The sequence below is a fragment of the Girardinichthys multiradiatus genome, chromosome 2 (assembly GCF_021462225.1).
Source record: "Girardinichthys multiradiatus isolate DD_20200921_A chromosome 2, DD_fGirMul_XY1, whole genome shotgun sequence".
In the NCBI taxonomy this organism is placed as follows: domain Eukaryota; kingdom Metazoa; phylum Chordata; class Actinopteri; order Cyprinodontiformes; family Goodeidae; genus Girardinichthys; species Girardinichthys multiradiatus.
This window is the reverse complement of record NC_061795.1, coordinates 6455811-6483328: the sequence shown is the minus strand read 5'-3', so window position 1 is coordinate 6483328 and position 27518 is coordinate 6455811. Positions and strand designations below refer to the sequence as shown.

Below are 27518 nucleotides of genomic sequence, written 5' to 3'. Positions count from 1 at the left end.
AGTTGTAACAAAAGCCATGCTAAGGACACTTTGCAGTAAACACGTAAAGTTCCTGTTTAGCTGTAGCATTATATTATATTATATTATATTATATTATATTATATTATAACAGTATATTAAACTAATTAAGTTGCTCAGTCTCATGTTTTAATTGAATTAAATTTTTTTAAAAGATTAGGGCCCTTATTCACAAAGAGTCCAAAGACTAAAAGTAGCTCCTAGAAATGTCATTCTAAGAAAAATCTTCGAATTTCTTAAATTCAAAGATTTTTCTTAGAATTTTCCTTCGGTAAGATAATCTCAGGCCTTAAGAGAGCTCCTAACGTGAGGAAATGTTTAGTAGTGAGGATGACCTTTAGTGAGCCGAAGAGTGTCTTAAGCAGAGAGGATGGAGGGAATAGGAGAGAATTTCTCCAAACAATGAACAACAGTTAATTAATAAAATGCTGTTGGCTTGATTGCTCTGGGATCCACCCCCTTAATAGTTGAGTAAATGAGAATCTACACTTTTATAATAATCATACAATTAACAATATAGAGATAAGATTTACCTATTCATTCCCCTAGGGTGAAATTAAATAGTTTCAGCAGCAGGATGGATTAAAGGTGAACCTCTAGTAAGGTAATATTAAGAAGGATAAATACATAATAGAAACAATAATAAATAATCATGAATAAACAGTGAACAAAATTACAAACAATATAGTACAGAATTATTAAAACATTTACAGACTGTAAAATACTTTCAAAAAAGTTTTTTGGGGAAAAAATTGGAAAAACAAAACAAGCAAAAAACATATATACATAAATAGAAACTCTAGACAAGATACAGTACAATAATCTAAGCACTATCTAAATGCAGCAGGTACCAGAGCTGCTCACATTCCAGGCTAGTGCTGAAAGCAGAGGGAACGCCGCATTGATCTGCTGGGAATGCTTGTTTGTTCGCACCGTGATCCCAGAACCAGATCTACCTTTCAACACTCCTCTCTACACCTCCACCAGCAGGCTCTGCTACTCTGTTCAGTTTTCTCCACCTATATTTCTCCGTTTTGTTTTGGTCATCTTGCCAAACTAAACCTGATTATACAAGCAGGGGATCACAGTAAAAGGCTGAATTTTAATATTAATATGAAATGAATTAATATGAAATGGTTGCAGTATGAAAACAATCAGAGTGGTGAGTAAACATAATAATAAGCAAATCAAAATAATGATGAGCAGGTAAATAAGCTACGTTCAAGCATGTTGATGTTGTGTGACAATAAATTTAATCTTGCTAAGTTTTAGCATCATGATTTACACATTTCTGAATCCAGTCTAAATTCTCGTACTTGTCGTCTTCCGCTTTATCCGGGACCGGGTCGTGGGGGCAGCAGACTCAGCAGAGACGCCCAGACGTCCCTCTCCCCAGACACCTCCTCCAGTTCCTCCGGGAGGAGCCCAAGGCTTTCCCAGGCCAGCCAAGAGACATAGTCCCTCCAGCGTGTCCTGGGCCGTGTCCTGGGCCTCCTCCTGGTGGGACGTGCCTGGAACACCTCCCGAGGAAGATGTCCAGGAGGCATCCGGTATAGATGCCCGAGCCACCTCAATTGGCTCCTCTCGATGTGGAGGAGTAGCGGCTCTACTCCGAGCCCCTCCCGGATGGCCGAGCTCCTCACCCTATCTCTAAGGGAGTGCCCAGCCACCCTACGGAGGAAGCTCATTTCCGCCGCTTATATCCGAGATCTCGTTCTTTCGGTCATGACCCAAAGTTCATGGCCATAGGTGAGGGTAGGAACGTAGACTGACCGGTAAATCGAGAGCTTTGCTTTTCGGCTCAGCTCTCTCTTCACCACAACGGACCGGCACAGCGCCCCCATTACTGTGGCAGCCGCACCGATTCATCTGTCGATCTCCCGCTCCATTCTTCCCTCACTCGTGAACAAGACCCCGAGATACTTAAACTCCTCCACTTGAGGCAGGAACTCCCCTCCAACCTGAAGAGGACAAGTCACCATTTTCCGGTCGAGAACCATGGCCTCGGACTTGGAGGAGCTGATCTTCATCCCAGCCGCTTCATACTCGACTGCGAACCGCCCCAGTGCATGCTGTAGGTCTTGGCTAGAGGGGGCCAGCAGGAACACGTCATCCGCAAAAAGAAGAGACAAAATCCTCTGGTCCCCAAACCAGACCCCCTCCAGCCCTTGGCATAAAAGTTATGAACAGGACCGCTGACAAAGGGCAGCCCTGCTGGAGTCCAACATGCACCGGGAACCAGTCCGACTTTGCTCCGCTTGTACAGAGATCGGATGGCTCCTAGTAAAGGGCCCCCGATTCCATACTCCTGGAGCACCCCCCACAGGGCATCATGAGGGACACAGTCGAATGCTTTCTCCAGGTCCACAAAACACATGTGGACCGGTTGGGCAAACTCCCATGAACCCTCAACTACCCCGTAGAGGGTATAGAGCTGGTCCAGTGTTCCACGGCCGGGACGAAAACCACACTACTCCTCCTGAAGCCGGGGTTCGACTATCGGCCGGACTCTCCTCTCCAATACCCTGGCGTAGGCCTTACCAGGGAGGCTGAGGAGTGTGATCCCCCTGTAGTTGGAACACACCCTCCGGTCACCCTTCTTATGTAGGGGGACCACCACCCCAGTCTGCCAATCCAAAGGCACTGTCCCCGTCCGCCACGCAATGTTGAAGAGGCGTGTCAACCATGACAGCCCCACAACATCCAAAGACTTGAGGTACTCAGGGCGGATCTCATCCAACCCCGAAGTCCTGCCACCGTGGAGCTTTTTAACCACCTCGGTTACTTCAGCCCGGGTGGGGAAGGAGTCCAACCCTTAGTCCCCAGCCTCTGTTTCCACCAGGGAATGCATGATGGCAGGATTGAGGAGATCCTCGAAGTATTCCTTCCACCGGCCGAAAATGTCCCCAGTCGAGGTCAGCAGCTCCCCACCCCCACTGTAAACAGTGTTGGCGAAGCACTGCTTCCCCCTCCTGAGGCGCCGGACGGTTTGCCAGAATCGCTTCGGGGCCAACCGGTAGTCCTTCTCCATGGCCTCACCGAACTCCTCCCAGGTCCGAGTTTTTGCCTCTGCCACCGTCCGGGCCGCGGCACGCTTGGCCCCACGTTACCCATCAGCCACCTCAGGAGTCCCACAAGCCAACCACAGCCGATAGGACTCCTTCTTCAGCTTGACAACGTCCCTTACTGCCGGTGTCCACCATTGGGTTCCGGGATTGCCGCCGCGACAGGCACCGCAGACCTTACGGCCGCAGCTACGGGCAGCGGCATCGACAATAGATGCGGAGAACATGGTCCACTCGGACTCTATGTCTCCAACATCCCTCGGAATCTGGTCAAAGCTCTCCCGGAGGTGAGAGTTGAATACATCCCTGGCCAAGAGGTCCGCCAGACGTTCCCAGCAGACCCTCACTATGCGCTTGGGCCTGCCAAGTCTGTCCGGCTTTCTCCTCCCCCAGCGGATCCAACTCACCACCAGGTGGTGATCAGTGGACAGCTCAGCCCCTCTCTTCACCCGAGTGTCCAAAACATGCGGCCGAAGGTCTGATGATACAACAACAAAGTCGATCATTGACCTCCTGCCTAGGGTATCCTGGTGCCAAGTGCACTAATGGACACCCTTATGTTTGAACATGGTGTTCATTATGGACAATCCGTGACTAGCACAGAAGTCCAATAACAAAACACCGCCCGGATTCAGATCGGGGAGGCCATTCCTCCCGATCACACCTTTCCAGGTGTCACTGTCATTTCCCACGTGGGCGTTGAAGTCCCCCAGCAGAATAATGGAGTCCCCAGGAGGGGCACTATCCAGCACCCCCGACAGGGACGCCAAGAAGGCCGGGTACTCCGCACTACCACTCGGCCCGTAGGCAGTCTAAATTCTATGATTGGTTAATTTCTCTCCTTTGATCACTAGGAGCACATTTGCTTTTTTGTTGTTTCTTATAACAACCAATCACAGCTTTTAGAAGACAGCGTCACACCTAGCGACAATCTCAGCCATACCTCCTCATTAAGATAGGAATTTCTGTCTTCTAGCTCAGTCGCTCTCAGCAGCGAACTGACTCACTCTTAAGCTAGGAGTCCTTCGCAAGAATTCTTAGGCTAAGATAGGAGCTCTCTGAGAGGACTCTGAGGATCTTTGTGAAAACGGTCCCAGGATTTTAACTTATTTCTTACCACTGTCATTTCTTTTAGATCAGAAGACCTTGTCTTTTTTACAATTGTAAAATGTTGTACCTAGGCCACGCCCCTATTTGGCAGTCTATAAAACTAGGTAAAACTACCAATTTTCTTTTCTTAAATATATCACAAGAGAAGGCTTTAATCTTCACAAAACAATTCCCCAAATGAGTTTTGCACAAATACCCTTTAGTTTCACTGCAACTTAAACACAGGTGATGACATTTTAAGGTCCCTCAGACATTGCTGACTCTGTTAACAAAACGGTACAAAAAGCACCTTTCTTTTTGCAGCACCCCCAAATGTCTCATATCAATACAAACTAGAGACACTCACCTTTCTAACAAGGCATAACTTGTCTTTCTAGCACCTTCTCTGGTGATGTAATTTGCTTGCACATTAGTCTGCTGGTTGCTGTCCGCCGGCTGCTAGCTTGTGTGCTACTCCGTTAGCTTCCAGTTATGTTTGCAACTGTGCATTTTGATGTTCTTTTAGAAAAAACTTTTGGCAAGGCTCAAAAATGTTTATTATTTCTTAGTTTAATCACAACAAAATCAGACATAGTAGCAGTTACAAATGTGATTCCATTGGAAAAATATTCTTTTATGTTTTACTTTTACACAGGTACCAAAAGTTTGCATGTAGGCCTTATAACTGTGGAGCTATACTTTATTTATTTAAGGTATGTAATTTCAGGTGGAAATTGCTCTAAAACCCTTTAGGGCTTAACAGGTTAAAGGTTCTTTACTGGTGTGACTGTGTGCTGCATTTTCAATCAAGTCACTGTTCATTCAGGCATGCAACTGGAACACTCATCTTTAAAGCACCTTACTCACTAGCAACACAGAGGACCAAGCACTCACAAACACACACACATCGACACACATCAGCACCACTCTCTCTCCCTTGCCTCTCCTCAGTAAGCTTGCAGGGTGAATGTTGGAAGGAGAGCTCAATCTGTCCCAGGAGTGAGATAGTGATGGTGAAGAGGAAGAGGCGGCAGTTAAGGTGGTGACTGATGTGGACTAAAATTCTGGTTCAGCTTTGGATTCTGATTTGAGTAGAGACATAAGCTTCAGTAGCTTTAATCTTTTTTTTTTACCTTCAGGGAAATTTCAGCACATTTGGAGTCAAGATATTTAAAACCTAAAATCCTATTCCTTAGAGCTGATGCTGCTGTGAAAGATGCAGATGAAGAGGAACAAGACTATTTTGTCTTCACTTCCTGTGTTTGGAGGCTAAAAAGCTGAGCAGATGGTGAGTTGATTGATTGTGTGTAGATAATATTTTTAAAATAACCCAAGTAAATTCTAATGCTACAACCAACCACATCTGGATATAGTGATTAGTTTTCAACATGACTCAATAATATTTCTTTCTTACTCTGTTTGTCTAGTTAGTTTGAAATAGTTGAAAATCAAACATTGCTATTTTCCTTAGTGTTCCAAACTTCCGTTAAAGTAAATACATGTTGCAGGCCTGTGACTGATGTAAACAGCACAGAGCCAGTTTAATGAGCATGTATGTCCACTACTTTGGAGTGCAGGGGGAAAACTTGAAAAACTTGAAAGGTTTGCTTCATAAATAAGAGTATACTGACTGAGAGAAAGACCTTGCGGTCTTCAGTGCGGAATTTCTCTTTTTATTGCTGTTCAATAACAGAAAAGCAGAATGACCCTCAGGGATCAGGAAAACACATGTGACAGACCTGTACAACCAGATATTGGTGACATTAATTTTGGTGATTTAAAGGAAAGTGAGTACACAGTCAACTGGATATTACCTAGCGTGTGTATATGTCTGTGTGTAAATGCATTTGCATACATTTCCCTGTTCATCTTTGCTTCAGTCTGAATGCTGCAGTTTGGTACTGCAGAGCTTTTGTTCTGTTGTTTTATACTCAAGCTGTTATTCTCAAGCTGAAAGGAAAATTGCCGCACTGGGTGTTGGGGGTGATGGGGTTAAAGTGGGGGGCTTTTCAGTAATCAGGGATGCTATATTACAACTGGAGAAAATGGAGCAATGCAGTACAAGTGAATTCCATGGAGTGAGTCAGTTCAATTCAATTCAGTTAAGTTAAATCAATTCAGTTTTATTTATATAGTGGTAATTCACAACACATGTGGTCTCATTGCACTTTAAAAAGTCAATTAAGTTGAATCGTATAGATTTCAAGTCGGGTACATACATTCCAATTAAGTCCAGTGAGACAAATTCTGGCATACTGCCATAGGTGCCATAGGTGCCATAGGTGCCATGTTAGCAATGTAAGCATACAAGGGAGATCCTTTAAATAAGAACTGAGAAAACTGAAACTGATTGAGACACAACAGAAAAAACAGTGAGTAACTGAGCCAGATGTTTGACCACCATCTGGAATTCTGAGCAGGCATCTGTTGCCACAGTTTTAATCTGTGCCCCATAACTGTTGTGTTGGCTATGTCTAAGCTGTTTTATTGTCCCTTGGCTCATATCCTCTTCAACAACAGTACAACTTTTAGTGGAATATTTGCAATACTGTATATAACAAAAATATTTTGTGAAATATCAATAAACAGAAAATGCTGAAGGAAAACAAACCCAATCACAGAAATATTATAATTTTTAGGCTGCACAATGTTTTCAGCATGTCATTATTGCATGATGAATATCAGTATCACCCAAAACCAGCTGTTAAGGTTATACAGTATCTGTCTTGTTTGGGGGTAGGTTCAGGATTGTAGAGTGTAAATGCCCAGCCTTCCCTCTCCCAAGACACCTCTCCATGATCCACCTCAGCCGACTCCTCCTGATGTGGAAGAGCAGCGATTTCAGTCCGCGCTCCTCCTGGATAGCCGAGCTACTCTCTCTGTCTCTAAGGGAGTGGCCGGCCACCCTGCTGAGGAAGTTCATTTCAGCAACTTGTATCTGGGATCTCATTCTTTCATTTATGACCCAAAGTGTATGCCTATGGGGAAGGTAGGAATGTAAACTGACCAGTAAATTGAGAGCTTCCCCTTCCAAATAAGCTCTCTCCTCTGGTGCAGGGTCCACATTACAGCGATGGCTGAACCAATCCATTTGTTGACCTTCCGCTTCATTTCTCTTCACTTGTGAACAAGACCTCAATATACTTGAACCCTTCCACTTGAGACAGAAACTCCCCTGCCACCCATACCTAAAAATCCTGCCCATGAAAGTTACAAACAGGACAGGATACAAAGGGCTGGACTGCAGAGTCCAAATGCACTGGGAACAGGTCAGTCTTACAGCTGAAGTGGAGTTCTGAGAAAACCGTGGACTTAGCCTGAAATTTTAAACAAGCACACCTTACAGGTCCTTCCCCCTTGCTCTCTGCTGTGTTACATCCCTCCCTCTACAGCTTGTCCCCCACAGCGAAGCCTGCCATGAACGTGCAGGCTAGTAAGCATGGCCATCGATGACAGTGAATAAATAGCTATGGCACATTCACAGGTAGGGACAAAACATCACCGATATGCTTTACATTGACTATGATCTGCTCATACCATTAGCAAAGCTGCAGCACACTGGCAATCTTGAGCTTGAACGACAGTATGCACTATGCGGGGAAGAGGTGCGAGCAGCACGCACATGAGCGTGATTGACACTGCTAAGACATTCCTCCTGCCTCTGAGTGGTTGTTTCTGACCAAGAGCGGTGTATTCTGCAAATGGTAGTAGGACCACTGGGAGGAGGCAGAGAAGCTTGATTTTTTTCATAGATTATATGTCTCATACTCTACTGTTAGGACATAGTGACAATTTTACCAAATATGTAAAAAATAAAAATTTTACAAAAGTTACCCACTGCAGCTTTAATCCCAGCAAAGGGAGCCAAAATCCTGCTACACTGGTACAGAGACTGGATGGCCCTTAATAAACAGTCCCGGACTTCTGGAGCACCCCCTACAGGGCACCACAAGGGACACGGTCGATTGCTTTCTTCAGGTCCACAAAGCACATGTGGACAGGTTGGGCAACCTCTCATAAACTCTCAAGCACCCTGTTGAGGGTGTTGAGGCTGAGGAGTTTGATCCCCCTGTAGTTATTTTTAAACAGTGACGGAAAAATCTGAAGGCCATCAGTCATTTTGACAGGTTGCAATTTACACCCCTGACCACTTGGTGTTGAGTTAGCATATTAATTAGCTTCCTTCCCGCTGAAGCGAGTGTCGAATCAGGAAACCCCTCGTTCGGAGAGTCTTGCTGACTTTTGATGACTTCATTGGAGAAATGTTCCCTGATATCAAAACTTTGGCTGAAGTGGCACTTGGAATTCTAAGTCTCCAGTGTGGCGGCAGAGCGCAGATTCAGCCTTTTTTTCTCTCTTGGTCTCGGTGGAAGACACACGGGTTTTCTCTCTCTCCCTCCCTGCTGATCCCTGCTTCTGCTTTTTTCTCAGAGCCTCACTTTGCATATTCTCCAAACTTGTAAATTATGGATTTGGTCAGCTGGTCTCTCAACGTAATTGATCAAATTTGTTCGACGGGAAGGCAGGGTAAAGGAGACCCTCTTGTCCAGATGGGAAGTTCTTCTCTGGATACACAAATGGATTCTTGGCAGCAGTGGAAGAATGTGTGCCTGACTACGATGTCGGTCGAGGACGTAGAAGATGTCTACATATTTGGACTTTTGATAACAGGATTTTTGCTTTTTGGAGTTGGTGGTTACCTGGCTTATCAAGTGATTCGCAAAATGTGGGCGGCTGTTCAAAGCATTCCAAAGCTGCCTGCGATGTTGGATGGAGTCTGTAGAGTGATCAACACTCAGCAGAATCGCAAGCTGGACACGATTCTTGAACAGAATCGCAGCCTGGCAGCGGTTGGACTCAGAGGTTGAAGGATATAATCTTGGACAAGTTGTACGCTGGAGATCTGCGGAAAGTACCAGAAATTTGGCTTTTTGGATTCGCAATTGAGACACACCAGTAAAACTCTTAAGGTGGTTGGAAATTCCCTACTGCCTGAACCACAACATTTATTGTTTTTCTAAATCTGGCGCCCCAATGTGGCCTTGGCAATTTCTACTAACTGGCTATCGAAAAAATATCTCCTGGATGTTATATAGACACAACGCTCTTCCCCAGCACTCCCCTACCAGCTGTGTGCTGATAGGACTGTGCAGCCGATACAACTTCCACCTCTCTTCTCAAGGACAATGGCGCTTCTATCAGTGTTAACAGAAGACTTATTAATATTCGCACCCTCGAGATTCCACCGTACCCTTGCTAAATCTTTACTTATGTGTGTGTTGCTTACCCCTGCTGAGGTTTTTTTGTACTACTTCAGACTGTATTCTGCTAAGAATAGAGTATGAAATATGATTTTTTTTTCCTCCTATCTTACTTTACCTAAATGTGTGATTTCATTACTTTTCGGAGATTTTCAGATTTCTCAGAAGGATTACCAGCAAAGGCCAAATATTATTACTATATGAAGATTTGACTAAAGCTGTTTTTACACCAATAACCAGAGATTTATTGATGTCCTAGAGGGATTGTATCACAACAATTTCATACCAGTCAAAGCCAAACATTATTAGTATTTAAAAAGTTTGGACTAAAAATGTTTTATACCAGTGACCCAGCTTATTTGAATGATGGGACCACAACTGCCTCATACCAGCGACCTCAAGGATTAATATTATAATTTTTCTTCTAGCACAGGATGAATTCCTTACCACAGAGGACTTAATGAGCTAATTACATCTACTAGAAAGAGGATTAGAACTAGCTCTTACCTGTAAACTCCCAAGGATTATTAATGTCATTTGATTTGTTTTTCTGTGTTTGATTTTCTGCATCATTGTAAAGTTTTTCCTCACGTACAGCGCTTTGAGTGCCTTGTTGTTGAAAAGCGGTATACAAATAAACTTGACTTGACTTCAGAACAACATCAAAACAGCCATTAGAAGTCATCTGTCGAAGGCAAAAGTCCAAAACCTCATCATAGTAGCTTCTGCAACGATCCCACTCCAAACATTTGAGTACGCTCGTACGGGTCTTTTGATTTGTACATATTTAAGTTCCATCCATCTTTTCAACTCTGACCTGTCTCTCTGTCTCTGCTGCAGCCCTGAACCAAAAGTGTTGCTACCTCCATGTTTCACTTTTGGGAGGGTGTGTTCAGGGTGATTTGAAGTGTTTGCATGCATTCAGTTTAAGGGCATGGCCATGTCTTTGGATCTTATTTAAAGATCACCAAAATACGCCTCCAGATGTTAGAATATAAGAATTGTTTTCAGTGTTGCCTCTTATGATAGAGTTTTTGGGTCACTGAGGCCTATCTGTTTAAAAGTTAAAGTTGAAATGACGTTAAAAAGTATATAAACAATAAATGGAAATAATACTAGCGCAAAGACCTGCTGCAGCCATATCTTCTGTAAATGAGTAAGTAACTTTATGACAAAGGAATTCTCGCTTAGTTAGCATTCTAATGATCAGGTGGAAGCACACCTAGTCAGCACTGTGGCTACCCTGATGCATGTCAAACAAGATTGCAATTAACAGCAGTTTCAACATTACTCTCCTTAAACATATCAATATTTTGACTTAAACACAAAAAAAAATTGTTTAACCTTTTTCTTCATCATTTTACTTTATTATTGAAATCAAATTTCAAACTTTCTCAAAATTTCTACGTCTTTCTGCCTCCACAAGTGGATCATGCCACCAGTTAATCTATCACACTGGCACTGATTCAGCTGGCATCTACATACAGTAGGGTAGCCCCCCCGTATGTAAATTAGATGCAGATAACATACATCAAATGTACCTTGTAACAGACTCAGCTTTAAAACAAACAAAAAAGGTGACATTGTAAAAAAAGCACTGAGCGTGAACAAATTCTCTAGCTGTTACAAAATGCTATGTTCGTAAATACCTTTCAAATCTGAGGTGTGCTTTTCTTTGTTGATTATCTTTTAACCTTTACCATTTCTCTGTATTACTGATAATGATACTGAAAAAAATTATGTTTTTCAAAATACTTTGTTCAATGCCAAAGTTGTTTTTAGTCAAAGTTTTCTTCAGTGCTAGTTGAAGTTGCCTTTATTTTGGCTCCATACTCAGTGAAATGCTTGTTTTACAACCTAACTGCTTTAAACTTCCCCACAACTTCCTCTCTCACCTATCTGCTGCTTACCTTGGTCTTTATGATGCTGCTTGTTCACTAATGTTCTCTAACAAACCTCTGAGGCTTAAAGAACAGCTGTGAAATTAATTACACACAAGTGTAAGAGTTAACTAATGTATTTACTGTATTTACTAACATGATCTCTGAAAGCAGTTGGTTGGATTCGATTTTTTCTGGGGTATCAGAGAAAGCTGGGATGAAAATAAGCGTTTGCCACACTTTTCAGATTTTTATTTCGAAATAATGTTGAAAGCCAAGTATCATTTTCCTGCAGTTTACAATTAGGATGGACTTTTTTGGTTTATTACATAAAAGTTTTATTAAAATACACTACAGTTTGTGGTATTAATATACTTGTGAAATATTTGTAACACACTGTAAACCACTTCATAGTTGTAAAAGTATGTATCAGATAAAACAAAAGAAGAAAATCCCTCTCACAAAAAGTCTGCTGAATAAATTTTAGTCCAGCTAGTGCACCATCTTAATAGGATCATAAAATAACCTTAGGAGACTTAGCAATGCTATGTTTTTTACATGAAGGAGGTCATAAACTTGTGAGATAAATAGACCCTGGCATTACATTTAAGTCTAGAAATCGCCTTGGTGATCATTCACTGTCAAACTGTAAGGCGCAAAAGTAATCAGTTTTGATTACGTTTTTACATCATTGCTTTATACTAATGCATCCGACACTTTGTATTGCAATGTTTGGATGCAGCTGCGTGGCCATGGAAACCCAACCATTAAGCTTTCCATGCACTTGAGCTAATCTGAAGACCATATAAAGTTTTAAAGTTTGTAGAAATTTGCTGACCCACCTCTGTGATTTCACCTGCCCTACGATTTAAGGGCTGATTTACTGTTGTTGACAATGGCTTCCAATTTGTCATAATGTCACTAAGAGTTGATTGTGGATTATATAGTAGTAAGGAAAATTCACGACTACATTTAATCCACAGGTGGCCTATCATCAAGGTGAAATTCACTGAACCCCTGAGAGCAACCCATTCTGTCACAAACAGTAAAAGCAGTCTGCGTGCTGGTTTTTATACACCAGTGACCATGGAAGTGATTGACACACCTGAATTCAATACCTTTGTATACCTATATATTGTTTTATATATTGTTTTTGCTAACAAATCTCTGTAAACCTTTGGTTTTTCTATTGTATCTAACACCCAGTACTACTTCTGTCATAACTCCATAATGTTTTCACATTTTCTTTAAATAGCTGTTTTCAGTTTTTCAGGTTGATCTCCAAACCTGCACATCAGCACAAAGCAACATGAGCCAAATGTAAAACTGCACTCAATGCAGAGTTAATGTTGAAGACATGAAGCATGAATGGAATCATGTTGGGAGTCTGGGTGAGTTTCGATAACTCCATCCTTCACATTGTAGAAATGTAGTAACTCCTTCTGCCAATGACTTTGTAAAAACTGAAATATCTATGTGAACATGAGTCTTTCTAAGAATGCTTTTCTTCTTACTTTTCATGTCATCTAGTCTATGAAGCATCCACCTGGGTGTCCCTGGTTCTGTTGGGGCTTCTGGGCTCAGTTAGCAGTTGTCCTACTATCTGTACCTGCTACAGTAACACAACTGATTGCTCTGCTGTGGGGCTTGCCTCTCTGAAGCCCATCCTAGAGCAGCTGGACTTGGACTCCCTGGTACTCCATCTTTCTCAGAACAATCTCTCCTCCTTGGGTAGCAATGACATGTTAAATCTCAGTAGTGTGGAGCGAGTAGATCTGTCCCAGAATCATTTTTACAGCTTGCAACCCAGAGCTTTCCTTGGCCTGAGCAGCTTGCAATGGTTAAATCTCTCTTCTAACTACCTTGGCATTCATGTAGCAGCCTCCGACCTCCCTAACAGCACAGCAATTGGCCAAGACCTGAATGGAGGTTTTGAGAGTGTTGGTTTAAGCAAGGAGGTCTTTAAGGGTTTGTGGCAACTGCGGGGGCTTGATCTGTCCTCTAATGGCCTCCTATTGCTGCCTAAGGGCCTGCTGGACGGACTTCAGAGCCTCACCTGGTTATCCCTGGCTTGCAACCGGCTAGTGGCCCTAGAAAGAGTTACATTTGAGCCCCTAATGAACCTCCAGCAGCTCCAGCTGGCTGGAAACCCCTGGGAGTGTGACTGCAAATTGAGGGATTTCAAGCACTGGATGGAGTGGTTAATTTACAGGGGTAAGCATGCCTGTTAGCATGTTCCAAATAGACAATATGAATAGTTTGATATTAGACTTGAAGTTATTGAAGAAATCTTGAATACACAACCAAAGTAATTAATCTTCTCATTTACAGGAGATATGTGTGCTGAGTTGTGTTGTCTTCTTCCCTGTCCCTTTGTTTTACAGATGGGCAGGTAGATATGATACTGTGCAATTTTCCCAGGAACCTGAAGGGCAGGGACATCCGGAGCATCCCAGCAGAGATGTTCACCTACTGTCTAAGTCCAACCAAGGACGGTGTATTAAATCTGGCCACTAGGCCTCCCTGCCCCCCTGGGCGGGTCAGCAGCATGGATGAGTGTGTTCGCCAGCGACATAGGCCAGTCAGCGTGCGCCGGGCACATGGCACACAAATGGTAGCGGGAGTGGTGTGTGGCACAGTGTGCATCATGATGGTTGTCGCAGCAACTTACGGCTGTGTCTATGCCTCCCTCATGGCAAGGTACCAGAGGGAGATGAAGAGCCGCGGGCAGCCTCTGATAGCCAAGTCTGGAGCAGAGACTGACCAGCATAATGGGGAAGCTTCATCTCCTGATACACCAGAGGCACCACCTAAAGAAGGCTATGACTTTGTGTATGGCTATCGAATCAGCAGCTTCTGACACACTGTAGCATCAACGCTTTGGCACTTTGGTCCTTGGCTCTCTGACAGTGTCTGCAGAGAAAAATCCCACAGTTCTGCCAGTGCGCTACAACTCTTTGGGCATGGGGTAACAGTACAAATAATTTAGCAGATTAGATTAGCTGAAGCTGAAAAGATGAAGCTTGTTTGAAATGACTTGGTGCTCTGCATATGAAACCTCCCTACAGCTGCGGATTGGCACTTCTGCACATTCAAGTGTTTTTATTTGTGTTTTCCTTTGTTCTGAAACTCTTTTTCTTCAAATGTGTGTCTTACATCTGGATACAAGCCTAAGAAGCACACCAATGCAACTGTATTTCTTTCCCACAAACTGTGTCCATTTTGTATTTGACATACTGTGAATTATTGAAGGTTTTAATATTTTTCTGTCACATTTTCTCATTACAGACCATGATGTGTGGATAAATACAGCTTTGAACTTCAACTTACTACACATAAATAATTCCAGACGTCTGGTGTCACCTAGAGGAGACACTTTGAACTACAAAGCCTCTTATCCAGGAACAACATTTAAAATCAGAGTTATGGCAACTATAATTTTAAACATGAACTGATACTGAAACATGTGAGGATGTCAACCCTGAATAATTGTGAAGCACCAAGCATTGTCTTGATTTTGTTTTGTTGATAAGCAACACGTTTCTTTGAAATATTATCTCAAACTGCACTTTTTATCAAGCTAAAGATAATAAAATCCTCCTCTCTCAACCATATTGTCTTTAAAAATATGTTCACACAGACAAGTTCAGTTTTCAGCATAACAAACAAATTCCCTTCATTTCCGGTATAACAAAATTAGATTAAAAGAACAGCAATCCATTGTGACCCGTAATGATTAAATCAACCTACTGTCTGCAGGACACTGCTGTGATGGAGGGTGAGCCACAAATGATCATCATCAGAACTGTTTAAAAAGCTTGCTTCCATGTACCACTTTTACAGTCATGTCTGAATGAGCATTCTGGAGCCTTTCTATTGCAACCTGCATGTTAAGTATGTCCAGCTCTTACATTCTAATTAAAATGTCACATGCAACTAAGCACAGGTCTGAACTGTTTCACATTTGCAGCCAGGAACACTGATCACTGCAGCAGTGGGTTAATTTAGTAGCTCCACCAAATCCAGACAGATTGCATCAGAAATAATAATAAAAAATCACCTGCTGTTCTTTGTGGTTTCACCTACAAGTAGTGGCACATGTGAGTTTGATATTTCACAGTCTGGACCAAATAACAAGAAAGAAATGCTTTGAGCTGCAGCTGTAACTTCTGCTCTCTGTGAACTAATCATAGTAATTCTGTCTCTTTCCTGGAGAGAGCCATATACAGAACTATTGCAGCAATTAACATTTTCCATTTGCTCTCCCTGTTTTTCTGTAGAAAGTATTTCTGGCTCAGATGCTCTGTGTCTTTCCTTGTCTGCTTTCTGTCCCTTTAACCTTCAGTCATTCATGACAGATGGTCATTCAAAGTGAGAATGGTTCTTCTGGAGGTCTCGTCCTGTAATTAATGCAGTGCTTCCTCCACTGTTGCTGCATCCTTGCTTAGGATAAAGGATTGCTTCAAACTCATTGATTCAATAAACCAACTGAGCTTCCTTAGACAACTTTTTTTTTAACAATCAACATTATGTAAAAAACTGACTTTGACTGGTTTGTACTGTAACTGGTATGACATCTATTGTGAATTAGAGCAATTTAAATAAACAACCAAATTTATGTAATTTGGTAAATGCCAAACAGTATAACAGATGTACTGGGCCAATTACAATTTCCAGAGATTTAAGTGAAGTGTATACAGGCAAAGGAAATGCTAAACTGATAAACTCCTTGAAAAAAAGATTTTTTGTGAAAAAAACAAAAACATATGAAGGTTATTTAGCAGACTAAACAGCCTTTTTTGCTCATAAGTCCCTTTAAAATAACCTCTTGCATACAGTGACTCTTACACACACTCCAGTTAAAAAGTAATGGTTTTCTGACAAAAACATTACACCATGAAAAAAGATTTGAAAAGTTTTTTCATCCAATGTGACATATCTACAATTCAACTGAAACGCAAACACATTAATTGGAGGGAACAATATGAAAACTACAAAAGCTGCAATAACCTGGTTATATACGTGTAGACACCCTTGAAGTAATACTTTATAATACTAAAGCACCTTTTGATTTAAACTCCATTTTTTGTTAAGAGTTTATCAGCATGCCACACATGACATAGTAATATTTGCCCACTTTAACTTTCAAAGCTTCTACAGATCTGTCACTCTACGGATGTTCAGTCAGATTTAGTACTGGTCAAAGCTAGGCCATCCCCTTACCCCCTCCATCAAAATAAGCTCAGAAAAAGTACAGAAAAGTCAAAACAGGCTGCAGTGTTGGAGATGGAGAATATAAACATGACTTAATTTATTTTAACTTAAAAAAAACATCCTACTACAATATTTACACAAAGCTTATTTTAGATTCACCAGACTCACTGTAATTAATATTAGGCGTGACCTCCAGATGACTGAATGTTGAAATCAAACAAAAACGAAATATGGTTTAGGAGCATGCACGTATGGAGGACTAATCCTGCCATAATTAAGAATAAATACAAAAAAATAAAAATAAATGGCTCAATAGAATAATTACTAGGCCAAAATGTGCTGGCCTGTTTTATTTTTCCTACACTTTTATTTCTTTCATATTTAGTACCACTAAAATACATTTAAAACATGTTTTTTCCTCAAAATATATATTAATTTTGAAATAATTTTACTGTCCTCTTTATTTCTTAAGCACTGATATTATATATTAATAAATATATAAATTAATCAATTATTGAATATATGTATTCTTTTTATTATTTTGCAGTTTAAATGGCACACTAATTTATGTTTCTAGCTACGTTTTGGCCCAGTATATCTTTTATTTCTGTATTTTTTCTTAATTATGGCAGGATTAGTCCTCCGTCCAGACTAGTCAGTTCTGCTACATATTTATATATATATATTCATGCAGTTGTTTTTCAGTAGAATTGTACAGAATGCATGTTAAATTGGAAAGGATTTTTCTTTATGTATCCCACAAAATGGCAAGTTGACACTTCTGTGATCCTCTGTCCTGAGTGATCTGTCAGGGACTGAAATTATCCTTTTTTTATCTTCTCCAGAGGGGGTTTATATTATAATCCACCATCAACAAAATCATTTTAATCCCACCAGTCGATAAGTTGCAGCTGCAGGCTACACATGGACACATTATCTAAATGTTCTGTTTGTCTTTAGCCTGATCAATCTGTACAACGTTTAGTGATCAATGCATGTGCCACACAACAGGCAAACATCATGATAGGCTCACAGCAAGAACACTCAGGAGATCTGATACTGCAAATGTGTTTCACATCATATCAAAGCTGTTCTCCATAAAGTGAACCATGGCTACAATAGTGAAACTCACCTCCAGCCATTGCCGTTCTTTCTCCTGATGATACTGTAACAGCTGTTGTTGCTATTACATACTTCACTCCTGTTAGAAAAACATTTACTTTCAATAAACTGACATATTTACTGGCTGATTCATTGTGAAATATGAAAACCTTTTAATTAAGGTAAATATGAGCACAGACCTTTGTCGTTAACAGCGTAGTAGTAAAATCTCCCAGGAGTGTTTTCCACTGCCAGGCGGTACCAAAGAGGAAAATGATCAATGGTAAACAGGTTGTCTTTGTCCGATGGAGTCAGGAACTTCCTGTAAGCAACAAATGTATCTTTAGATATAATTTTATTTTAATGTTTTGTTTTAAAAAAAATCGAATAAAAGTGAGTGGTAATGAGCTGTTAGATATCCACAGTACAGAAATCTAACTTCCCCTTTGTCCTTACACAGGTACATCTCAATAAATTGTAATATGCCTTCCTATGAGGGTTAAAATGACAACCTTTAAGCAGGTATTAAAAATACTTTTCATTAAGCCCATATTTCCATCTAATTGTTTTTATGTCTGAGGTGGTATTCTAATGTAACAGTTATATGTTGGGTTTTGTGGAAAATCATCATGAATCAAAGAAAGAAAGGCTTAAAAACATCAGTCTGTGTGTAATGATTCCATATGTGTTTCACTGGGTTCCTCAAATAAATTAACTTTTCAATAACATTCTATAAATTATTCAGATGCACCTGTTTGATGCATTATCTCCAGGTCCTCCTGTTATGTACATAGATTCACTTTCTTCCCAGATTAGTCAGTTGTAGGTCCTGAGACAATCACAACTCTAAAGAGAAACAGACTATAATTTAGGTAAGTGTTCTCATCCTTACTTTGCCACTCTAGTCTCCGTTCCTGCATATCTCATTATCCTCATCAGACCCGAACGAGTCCCAAGAAATGCTGTCTCAACCCCTGACTCCAGCCTGCATAGACATGCCAGACAGACATCACACGTACAGATAAAGAATTATTTCTGCAATAAAAAGCTGTAGTTTGTTGTTTTGCCTCTAAGGTAAGTTTTCTTTGCTTGCTATCAAAGAAATCATTTTTTTTCCATTATAGAAATTCAAACACATCACCGCATTATTCTCAAACATTGAGCTTGCAAAATGCACATTGCATGTCCCTTTATGCCAGGAATCACATGTAAATGTAACTTGTTTCAGCGGTCTTACCTGTCATTAAGCATCAGAGCGTTCCAGTAAGCCTCCAGTGGGGCTGTTACCACAGCATCAAACAATGTCTGCTGGAGCAATAATTCATCACCTACACACAACACACAGGTGGAATCAGATACAGACACATGCACCCTGCAAACTTAAAACATCTACCAAAATTGTTTTTAAGAGTGGGTTAGACCTACACTCTAGGTCAGGCTCCTTCCCCTGCAGGTATCGGATGACTGCTTGATGCTGGGTGTATTTTCGGTGATCAGGGTCGATGTCTGTCTCACAGTAAGTCCTGTGGAAAAAAGATTCTGCCATTTGAATGAAGAAAATGAAGGAACCTAGATCTTGCTGGAAGCCTGATTTGTACCTATTACTCCCATTGCTTGAGGAGTGGAAAAGGGGATTCATGGTCATTTTTACACTTATTTTGGGATTCATCACTTTACATGTAAGTGCAAAATATGCTCAAATCCCACACCAGGTCTCTGGCCGTGTAACTCAATCTTATGTTACTGCGGCCCTGTGGTGCAGCGGAGGAAGTCAAGCTGTGTCAGAGAATTTCAGTCCATAGGTCTATTAGATTTGTTTTTAGTACAGTTGCTAAACTTACACAGAGACATAGCTCTGTTGAGCCATCCAGTCCCTTAGCGCTCAGCTGTAATGACTTTATGGGATTCTTTATTAATAAAATAGATTCTATTAAAAATAAAATCATTGGCATCCACCCGAACATGATTATGTCATCCTCAGTAAGTCAGACTGCATTGGAATTGACTGTGGAACCTGATCTGTGTTTGGACTGTTTTGTTCCAGTTGAGCTTTCTGAGTTATCAAACATATTAGCTTAATCTGGTGTGTTAGACCCAATCACAACCAAATTATTTAAGGAAATGTTCCCCTTGATTACCAGCCCCATTCTAGATTTGATTAATCTATCTAAGTAAATGGATCTGTACCACAGGCTTTTAAGGTAGCTGTAGCATTTGCTTAAGAAACCTTATCTTGATCAAGATGATTTACTAATTACATCTCTATATCTATTAATTATAAAATTCTTGAGGAAATAGTTGCTAATCAAGGGTGTAAGCATTTAGACAGCAATGATCTGTTTGGAGAGCTTCAGTCAAGTTTCAGGACTCATCATAGCACTGAAATAGCACTATTAAAAGTCACAAATGATATTCTTATGGTCTCAGATAATAGACTTGAGTCAGTACTTGTTCTGTTAGATCTCGGTGCTGCATTTGATCCAGTTGTAGGAATCAGGGGAACAGCACTAGACTGGTTTAAATCTTATTTGTCTGACAGATTCCAGTTTGTTCCTGTAAATTATAAATCATTACAGCTGAACCCTGTCGTTTTGCCCTAATCTAGAATGGGGTTGGTAATCAAGGGGAACATTTCCTTAAATAATTTGGTTGTGATTGGGTCTAACACACCAGATTAAGCTAATATGTTTGATAACTCAGAAAGCTCAACTGGATCAAAACAGTCCAAACACAGATCAGGTTCCACAGTCAATTCCAATGCAGTCTGACTTACTGAGGATGACATAATCATGTTCAGGTGGATGCCAATGATTTTATTTTTAATAGAATCTATTTTATTAATGATGATACTCAGCTTTATTCATCTATAAATCCTGATGAGCCCAACCAGTTAGATAGAACACAGACATGTCTTCAAGACATAAAAGAGGTGCAATTTAGAATTTCCACATTAGATATGAACAGAGTGACATCTAGAGAGGATGTAGCTTCTTTCTACCAAACTAAAATATTCTTTTAAAGGTGTTATTAATTCAATAAAAGATTAGGAGATATTGCCATATTAGTTTAGCTTTAATTCTGATATTCCCCTTTAGATGTGAATAACCCTTTTTAATGGTAATATGGATAGGAATCAGCCTGGGATATCAAATAGATTTATTTAAAAAGGATTATGGTTATGGTGAGGTATACTTAAATTTCCAGTGTTTAGGGGCTATCTTTTTAAATTCCACACCAGATATGGATGAAATTGAGTGACATTAATAGGAACTGATCTTGACAGAAATCATCCTTGAATGACAGCTTAGTTTAAAACAATTATTAATAAGGGGATTAGTATTGGTCATATTTACCAGGCTTCTGTTTTGAAAAAATGTATAGTTGAATATTTTAAAGAATTATCGTTAGAATGTTTAAAGACGCTAATTTATTGTTGAAGTTCATGAAATATGAGTCATAAATGTTCCTCTGGTTAGATTGGGAAAACAGTCTGTCAACAGTCATGTTTTTACAAAGGAATATAAAAAAGAAACATGGGAATAAACTGGCTCAGGGAAATCTTTTGGGAAAAAGCGGGGATATATTAGGAGAAAAAATACATCTGTTTAATTATTAATAGGACAAGAAAAATGAATCTAATTAATACATATTCTTTAAGTAAATATTTTTGTTTGTACATATGAGAGGGAATAAATATAAAAAAGGCTGGGAAAAATAATATATTAATAAATTCACATCTGTCAAAAATTAAAGAAAATAATGGCACAGAGATAAATTATAACAGCTAAATGTTGAAATTAAAATATCAATTTATGTCTAATACTTTGATCAGTTATTGGATAAATCTTTTCTTTTTATTAATTTTGTAATATTTAAAGGCCCAATAATTCTTTTGTTAAACTATTCACTATATCACCTTATTGAGATATTTATTTGTTTCTAAAAGTATTGTTAACTGCCATTAAAATGAATTAAACATTCTCCAGATTTACTCTGCATGTCAGTTCACATTTCAGACTGAAGTTTTTAGGTTTTAAGATATTTTTTCAGCACTAGTGGCCTTTATTTATGTTTTTTTTTTTGACAGCAAGCAGACAGGAAAGAGGGGTAGACATTCGGCAAATGTCCCCGGGTCCAGGACTCTAACCCGGGACAGCTGCTTCGAGGACTGCAGCCTCTGCATATGGTCGCGCGCTTAACCCCTACACCATTAGCACCGCACCAGTTTTTGGGTTTTGGACATACCACTCAGAGGCAATGCTGAGATCAGGAGAGGTCAGATCATGCAGACCTGTATTGGAAGGAAAAACAACATGAGTCACTACAAAATAAATTACAGAAGGTGATATCAGTTTAAGAGCAGATTCTGGTGTTCAGATTCCTCCGTGCTATCTGTAGAGGTTTTATTTAATCTGCATCACTAGATGATTCATCTTGTAACCCTACAAACTGAGTTGGACATTTTGATAGATTTTTTTATAATGACAAGACATAATATTTCTGCAGAATACTACACTAAACACAAGGTTGGTATGTAGAACACAACCTAGAATTGTACCTTCTTCCACCGATACATTTCCTGTAAACATTAGACTCCCATGACCCTTTGTTAGCACCATGCCAAAGCTGAAGACGACAGACAGGGACAAAGTTATACTTTGGAAGACTAAATGACCATTAGTCAGATCACACTGCTGTTACTGAAGAATACAAGTGACAAAAAGGACATTCATTTTGGCAAGGTTTCCCCCATTTATAGACTCTGTATGTACATTGTTTAAACAAACAGCAGAAAACAGAAGCATTGAATTCAAATGCAGAACTTCTCAGAAGCCACCGTAATGAGTACTCCATGCAATATGACAAAATGAAAAAACAAATAGTGTTATACCTGAAAGGTGTTTCAGCAATGTTTGTGTAGAAATAGTTGTTGATGAGGTACATTGGTCTTTTCTGTTGGATAAAGAAATATTCTAATCATGCAATGTTCAAAACTAAAATTTTCATTAAATTAGCCTTAGTCAAGGATAAGGCTGCAATAAAGGCAAACTGCCACAGGCTGATCACCTCCATGCCATGTTGCATTGATGCAGATATTCAAGCAGAAGGAACCCTCACTGAGAATTGTGTACATACAATGCTGTGCAAAAGTTTTAGGAAGCTGTAAAATTATCCTGTAAAAAAAGAATGCTTTCAAAAATGGAAGTGTTAATCATTTATTTTCATCAATCAACAAAATACAGTGAATGAACAAAAGAGAAATCTAAAGCAAAGCAATATTTGGTGTGACCACCCTTTGCCTTCAAAACAGCATCAGTTCTTCCAGGTAGACTCACACACAGTTTTAGAAGGAACTCGGCTGGTAGGTTGTTCCAAACATCTTGGAGAACTAACCACAGATCTTCTGTGGATGCAGGCTTCCTCACATCCTTCTGTCTCTTCACGTAATCCCAGACAAACTCCATGATGTTGAGATCAGGGCTCTGTGGGCCATACCATCACTTCCAGTAAGTCTTGTTCTTCTTTACGCTGAAGAAAGTTCTTAATGACTTTGGCTGTATGTTTGGGTTCACTCACTTAGCATTTAGTAAATAGATAAAAATAATCAATCATTTATATTTCTGAAAGCATTCTTTGTTTAGAGATTTTTTCACAGCTGCCTAAACCTTTGCACAGCTCCGTATATTGTACAGTAGAACTCACACATTTCTGTATTAAAAATAATTTCTTATTGGTCTGATGTAAAATTAAAATTTTATGAGAAACCAAATTTGGAGTTTTCATTCAGTGTATATCAATATCATTAAAATGAACAGAAGTAAACACTTGAAATCATTCTCTCTCTGTGTAATGCATTAATATGTGTGTTTCACTTTTTGAATTCAATTACTTAAGTAAACAGTCTGTTTGTTAATGTGCAAATGTATTAAAATGTACCTGTGCAGAGTCAGGATGTTACCTATGTAGTCACTACTCCCTGCCTCTGAGGTGTCTGGTTTTTAGCTTTAGTTTTTAAAACATGGGCTGAGGCATAATCTAGAATGACAACGTTACTAGTAAAATCTGTAATTTTGGGTGAGTAGTAACCACTAACTGCAATAAAGGTCATTGGCAGATAGTTTTAAACTACAGTTGTCTCTAAGCAGGTGAAATATGAAGCTTTTGTTGTACAGATAAAAAAGTAAACTGAGGAGTTTCTCACCCGTTTATCCACAGAGGCTCTGATGTTCAGGATAATACTGCCTGTCTCACCTTTCACCATGGGTGTCCTCAGCTGTAAGCATGCAAGTACAGATTAGGCTAAACAAAACCAAACAATACAAGAACTCCTCATTTAGCATATGTGTATACATGAGCAATTTCTAAACAAAGATCTGTCTGTCATTCAGTAAGTGATTTTCAAAAACAGCTTCTCTGTACTTACATCATAAATACATGCAGTAATTCCATGTCAGACAGGTACCAAAAGGTGCTAATCTGTGTTGTTCAAATAGCTTTTTCTATCACACTCTGTGAATCTCTAAGAACAGTGGAAACAATCTAGTCTTCACATAACTAAATCAGGTCCAGTTATAAACAATCTAATTTAAGTCTTTCCATTTAATACAGTCAGATTTAATTTTTAAACTCTTTAATTCCTAATTCTCTGTGTGTGTTTACCATCTCATCTGTGTCCTCCCACTCCACCTCTGATAGATCCACACTGTTGTAGTTTGGCTTTGGCTTCAGTTTCTTGTCGTCTTTGTACTGTAGAACAGAGGGGCAGTGTTACTGTGTGTCTAAGCAAAGGTGTCTGCTAAAAATATCAAAGAGGTGGGCAGACTTTAATCACCCAATCCAATAAATCACACCCAAACAGAAGGCAATAATAAAACAAACTGTTAATATTTGGTCCTAGAGAGGATATGGTTGCAACCCACATTTCTGGCACCATTTGTCCACCATCTGATTTTGTGAAGAATTATTGTAAGGAACCATTGTTACACAAAATTATAGACCAAACACAAATCACACTAATTTTTGCACTACCTTTATATATGTATATGTATACACATATATAACTGGGCTATATTAATATGTGCTACTTTAAGTTTAGACTCCTCCTCTTCATTTTCTTCTTCTGTGATATTTTTTAATTAAATCCTTGCATTTCTAAACTCTCCATCAAAATGAATCAATTAAATTAAATTTAGTTCTTACCATCTGCTGTGAAACATGGACTGAACTGTACACAAACAACAAGACTGGTAAAAGTCTGAATCCCAGAATGTGCCATAATATATTACTTTAGCTTTGATTTGCTTATATTTATAATTGTAAAACTAGCTTTAGTTTTGTTATTTTATACTGTTTGCTTCTTTTTTCTGTTTACTGTTAGCGTCAGAGAATAAACAAACAACGTTTCTCTCTAGAAGATGACACTGTCACAGCAAGTTCTGTATACTAAACCACCACAATGCATATAAGCTAAGCTTACATTGATATATAATGTACATACACCCAAGTAACATTTGGTTAAATGCCCCTTAACAAGTTATGAGTGTCAAGAATCAATAGATGGAGTTTCTTGAAATGACTTTATCAGCATAAAGTAAAATAAGCTAAACATTTAAAGTGAAAAAGGAAGTGCAGATGGAAATGTTCAGCTTTTAGCAAAACAATGAAACATGATGTCTCACCCGTTCTGCTGTTTGTCTACTACATGAGCTGGAGAGGATTGGTTGACTTAAGGTCTGCAAGGTTGCTTAGCATTCAGTGAGTGTTGGGATTCTTTTGCCATATTTTCTTAGATCCTTTTATTTCTGTGCACTAAGTTTAAACATAGGTTAACATAATTCTTTAATTCATAATCATTTATTGATTTCATACAGAAACTTAGCATTGCTGTTTTATTTTTGCTTTGATCTACCCTAAAGGACAGTTGTTGCACCGTATAGATAGACTAAATGAGAGCTGGTGCTCTACAGGACAACTCTATCCTCCATATTGTATGCAGGGGAAGATGTGTTCAGAAGGTGAACTCACCAGAGGTCGGAGGTCAGGATGAGCCAGGATGTAGCCATTGTTGTTGAGCAGGAAGGCATAGCCATGTGCTCCCAACTAAAAGAAAACACAACACCATTTTCAGCTTTATTCACAAAGGTGTGGTCTAATTTTAAAGCAGGAAGAATAACGATCCAATCTCACCATGTATCTGGGTGCTAGCTTCATCACCTCCATGAGTGGAATATCAGTGCCAACCACACCAAGCAGGATTCCATGTGACAGCTGAAGACAGTGGCATCATAAAGGCTGAACAGTTACACACAACCCCTATTAAATATTCAATGATTGTTCAATGATGATGTTTTTCTGTTCATGCCACTGTATAAATGTCTTCTGTTTATTTATGGCTAGTTCCCTCTATGAAAACTAGATCTAAGTAGCTTTTTTGTTGTGGAATTGTTTCTGTGCTGGTTGGACAGTGGTTTAAATTCACATAGCTGTTTTCATTTGTTCAAGCAAGAATTTGCACTTCCAACAACATTGGAACTGGCGTTCCAACCACTTCCATGGCTGCAGGTGTATGAAGTCTGTTGTGGAGAAACTTGACTGGCCTGCACAGAGCCCTGACCTCAACTACCTTTGGGATAAATTAGAAGGAAGGTTGCAGTTCTGGTTTTCTCATCTAATTATGAACACACTCCTAAACCTTAAGGAAGATATTTACACAATTGTTAAAAGTGCTGTTGCTGGCAACAATGGGTCCATTAACAAACTGGATCTTAGAGATTAAGAATAGGATGTCATCAGTGTTAATGTACATGTAAAAGAATTCAGACAAATACTTTTGGCAACATAATGTATAAAAACAACAATTTGTCAACTCTGAATTCTTCTGCTCAGATCAGCTGGTTAACTGTTTAGAAATTTGTTCCACAATAATTTGCACAGAAATATGGATTAAATATTATATAGGTTAACAAATATATATAATAATAATATGGTTTGCATAGAATGTGATGGGATGTGCATTATGAGATAAAAGGTTGGAACTGACCGTTTCCTTCTTTTTGCTGAACACTGGCATGGCCACTGAAGTCATCAGCAACAGACTCTGAGCTTTGGTGTTGAAAAGCTAAAAGACAACAGAACATCATTTCTCATTACAGACTATGAAATGTTATGCATGAATCAGAGGACCATACAAAGCTGAGTAACCCAGACAGCATCAAGAACCTAAAAACAAGTTTATTCTAATAGCACCTGGAGCTGGGTTTGTTACTGTGGAACAGAAAACATCACAGCTTTTGCCGGTTTTCTTTACTGCTTTTTTGACTCATTGTGTTTACTTTTTTCTTCTGCTTTGAGCCCCTATTTCAAACGTGTCAGACAAAAATATTTTATTCACTGTTGATATTATACTTCTGTGGTTGAAGTTTAAGTGGCGATGTTGGTCAACAGGTAAGACTATTTCAAATTTTTGAGAATTTAATCCTTACTGATAGTTTGGAATCTAGACCAATGGCTCTTTTCTTGCAGGCTAGGTCATTAAAAAACTGATTTATACGAAAAACAAGCCAACATACAAAAAAGAAACATCTGTGATTCTTATTTTTTTATAATTAATAATGATTAAATAATTAGTAATTAATAATTTATTTTCTTTTAAAGCTATAAAACATGGACATACTGATGACAAATGGATGTTGACTTTAAGGAACTAAGGACCCCGCATGACGATTTGAGACAAAAGGCTTTACTTGAAAGCGCAGCAGCAGTTAAAGGTTTACATTACACTTTTAAGTCTCTTTGGTAGCAGCTGTCTTACGTGATACATATGCTCTAAATCCTGACATGAAAAAATGTTGCATAAGTATTTGTCCTCCACCCTTTAAAGCTAATGGAAT

General features: G+C 39.5%; 2 protein-coding genes across 6 annotated transcripts in view; one reads left to right on the top strand and one right to left on the bottom strand.

Annotated features, from left to right (window-relative positions):
- The window catches only part of LOC124880417 (voltage-dependent calcium channel subunit alpha-2/delta-4-like), a 70889-nt gene that overhangs the window by 26339 nt on the left and 17032 nt on the right, over positions 1-27518 (bottom strand). For all 3 annotated transcript variants that reach the window (XM_047385522.1, XM_047385535.1, XM_047385531.1), the window contains 13 exons: positions 26669-26746; positions 25816-25896; positions 25654-25728; positions 24289-24375; positions 23831-23902; positions 22520-22581; positions 22187-22254; positions 21874-21919; positions 19054-19151; positions 18866-18956; positions 18521-18613; positions 17829-17950; positions 17660-17728 (listed from right to left, as the gene is read on the bottom strand). In XM_047385522.1, the coding sequence (XP_047241478.1) occupies positions 17660-17728; positions 17829-17950; positions 18521-18613; positions 18866-18956; positions 19054-19151; positions 21874-21919; positions 22187-22254; positions 22520-22581; positions 23831-23902; positions 24289-24375; positions 25654-25728; positions 25816-25896; positions 26669-26746 (1042 nt within the window). The remainder of the gene's footprint in view (positions 1-17659; positions 17729-17828; positions 17951-18520; positions 18614-18865; positions 18957-19053; positions 19152-21873; positions 21920-22186; positions 22255-22519; positions 22582-23830; positions 23903-24288; positions 24376-25653; positions 25729-25815; positions 25897-26668; positions 26747-27518) is intronic.
- On the top strand, positions 5146-14925 carry LOC124880447 (leucine-rich repeat and transmembrane domain-containing protein 2-like). Of its 3 annotated transcripts, none has more exons than XM_047385570.1 (5): positions 5147-5460; positions 12569-12704; positions 12844-13007; positions 13341-13527; positions 13698-14925. In XM_047385570.1, the coding sequence occupies exons 2-5, from the start codon at positions 12671-12673 to the stop codon at positions 14171-14173; spliced, it is 861 nt and encodes a 286-aa protein (XP_047241526.1). In that variant the 5' UTR covers positions 5147-5460; positions 12569-12670; the 3' UTR covers positions 14174-14925. The 3 variants fall into 3 exon arrangements, with proteins under 3 accessions (XP_047241517.1, XP_047241526.1, XP_047241507.1); XM_047385551.1 differs by having other exon boundaries at positions 5155-5211; positions 5312-5460; positions 12844-13527; XM_047385561.1 differs by having other exon boundaries at positions 5146-5460; positions 12579-12704; positions 12844-13527.

Coding starts and splice junctions, on each gene's coding strand:
- LOC124880447 (XM_047385561.1), top strand. CDS start 12,671: ATGAAGCATGAATGGAATCATGTTGGGAGTCTGG. Junction 12,705..12,843: donor GAATCATGTTGGGAGTCTGG/GTGAGTTTCGAT, acceptor CATGTCATCTAG/TCTATGAAGCATCCACCTGG. Junction 13,528..13,697: donor GGAGTGGTTAATTTACAGGG/GTAAGCATGCCT, acceptor TTTGTTTTACAG/ATGGGCAGGTAGATATGATA.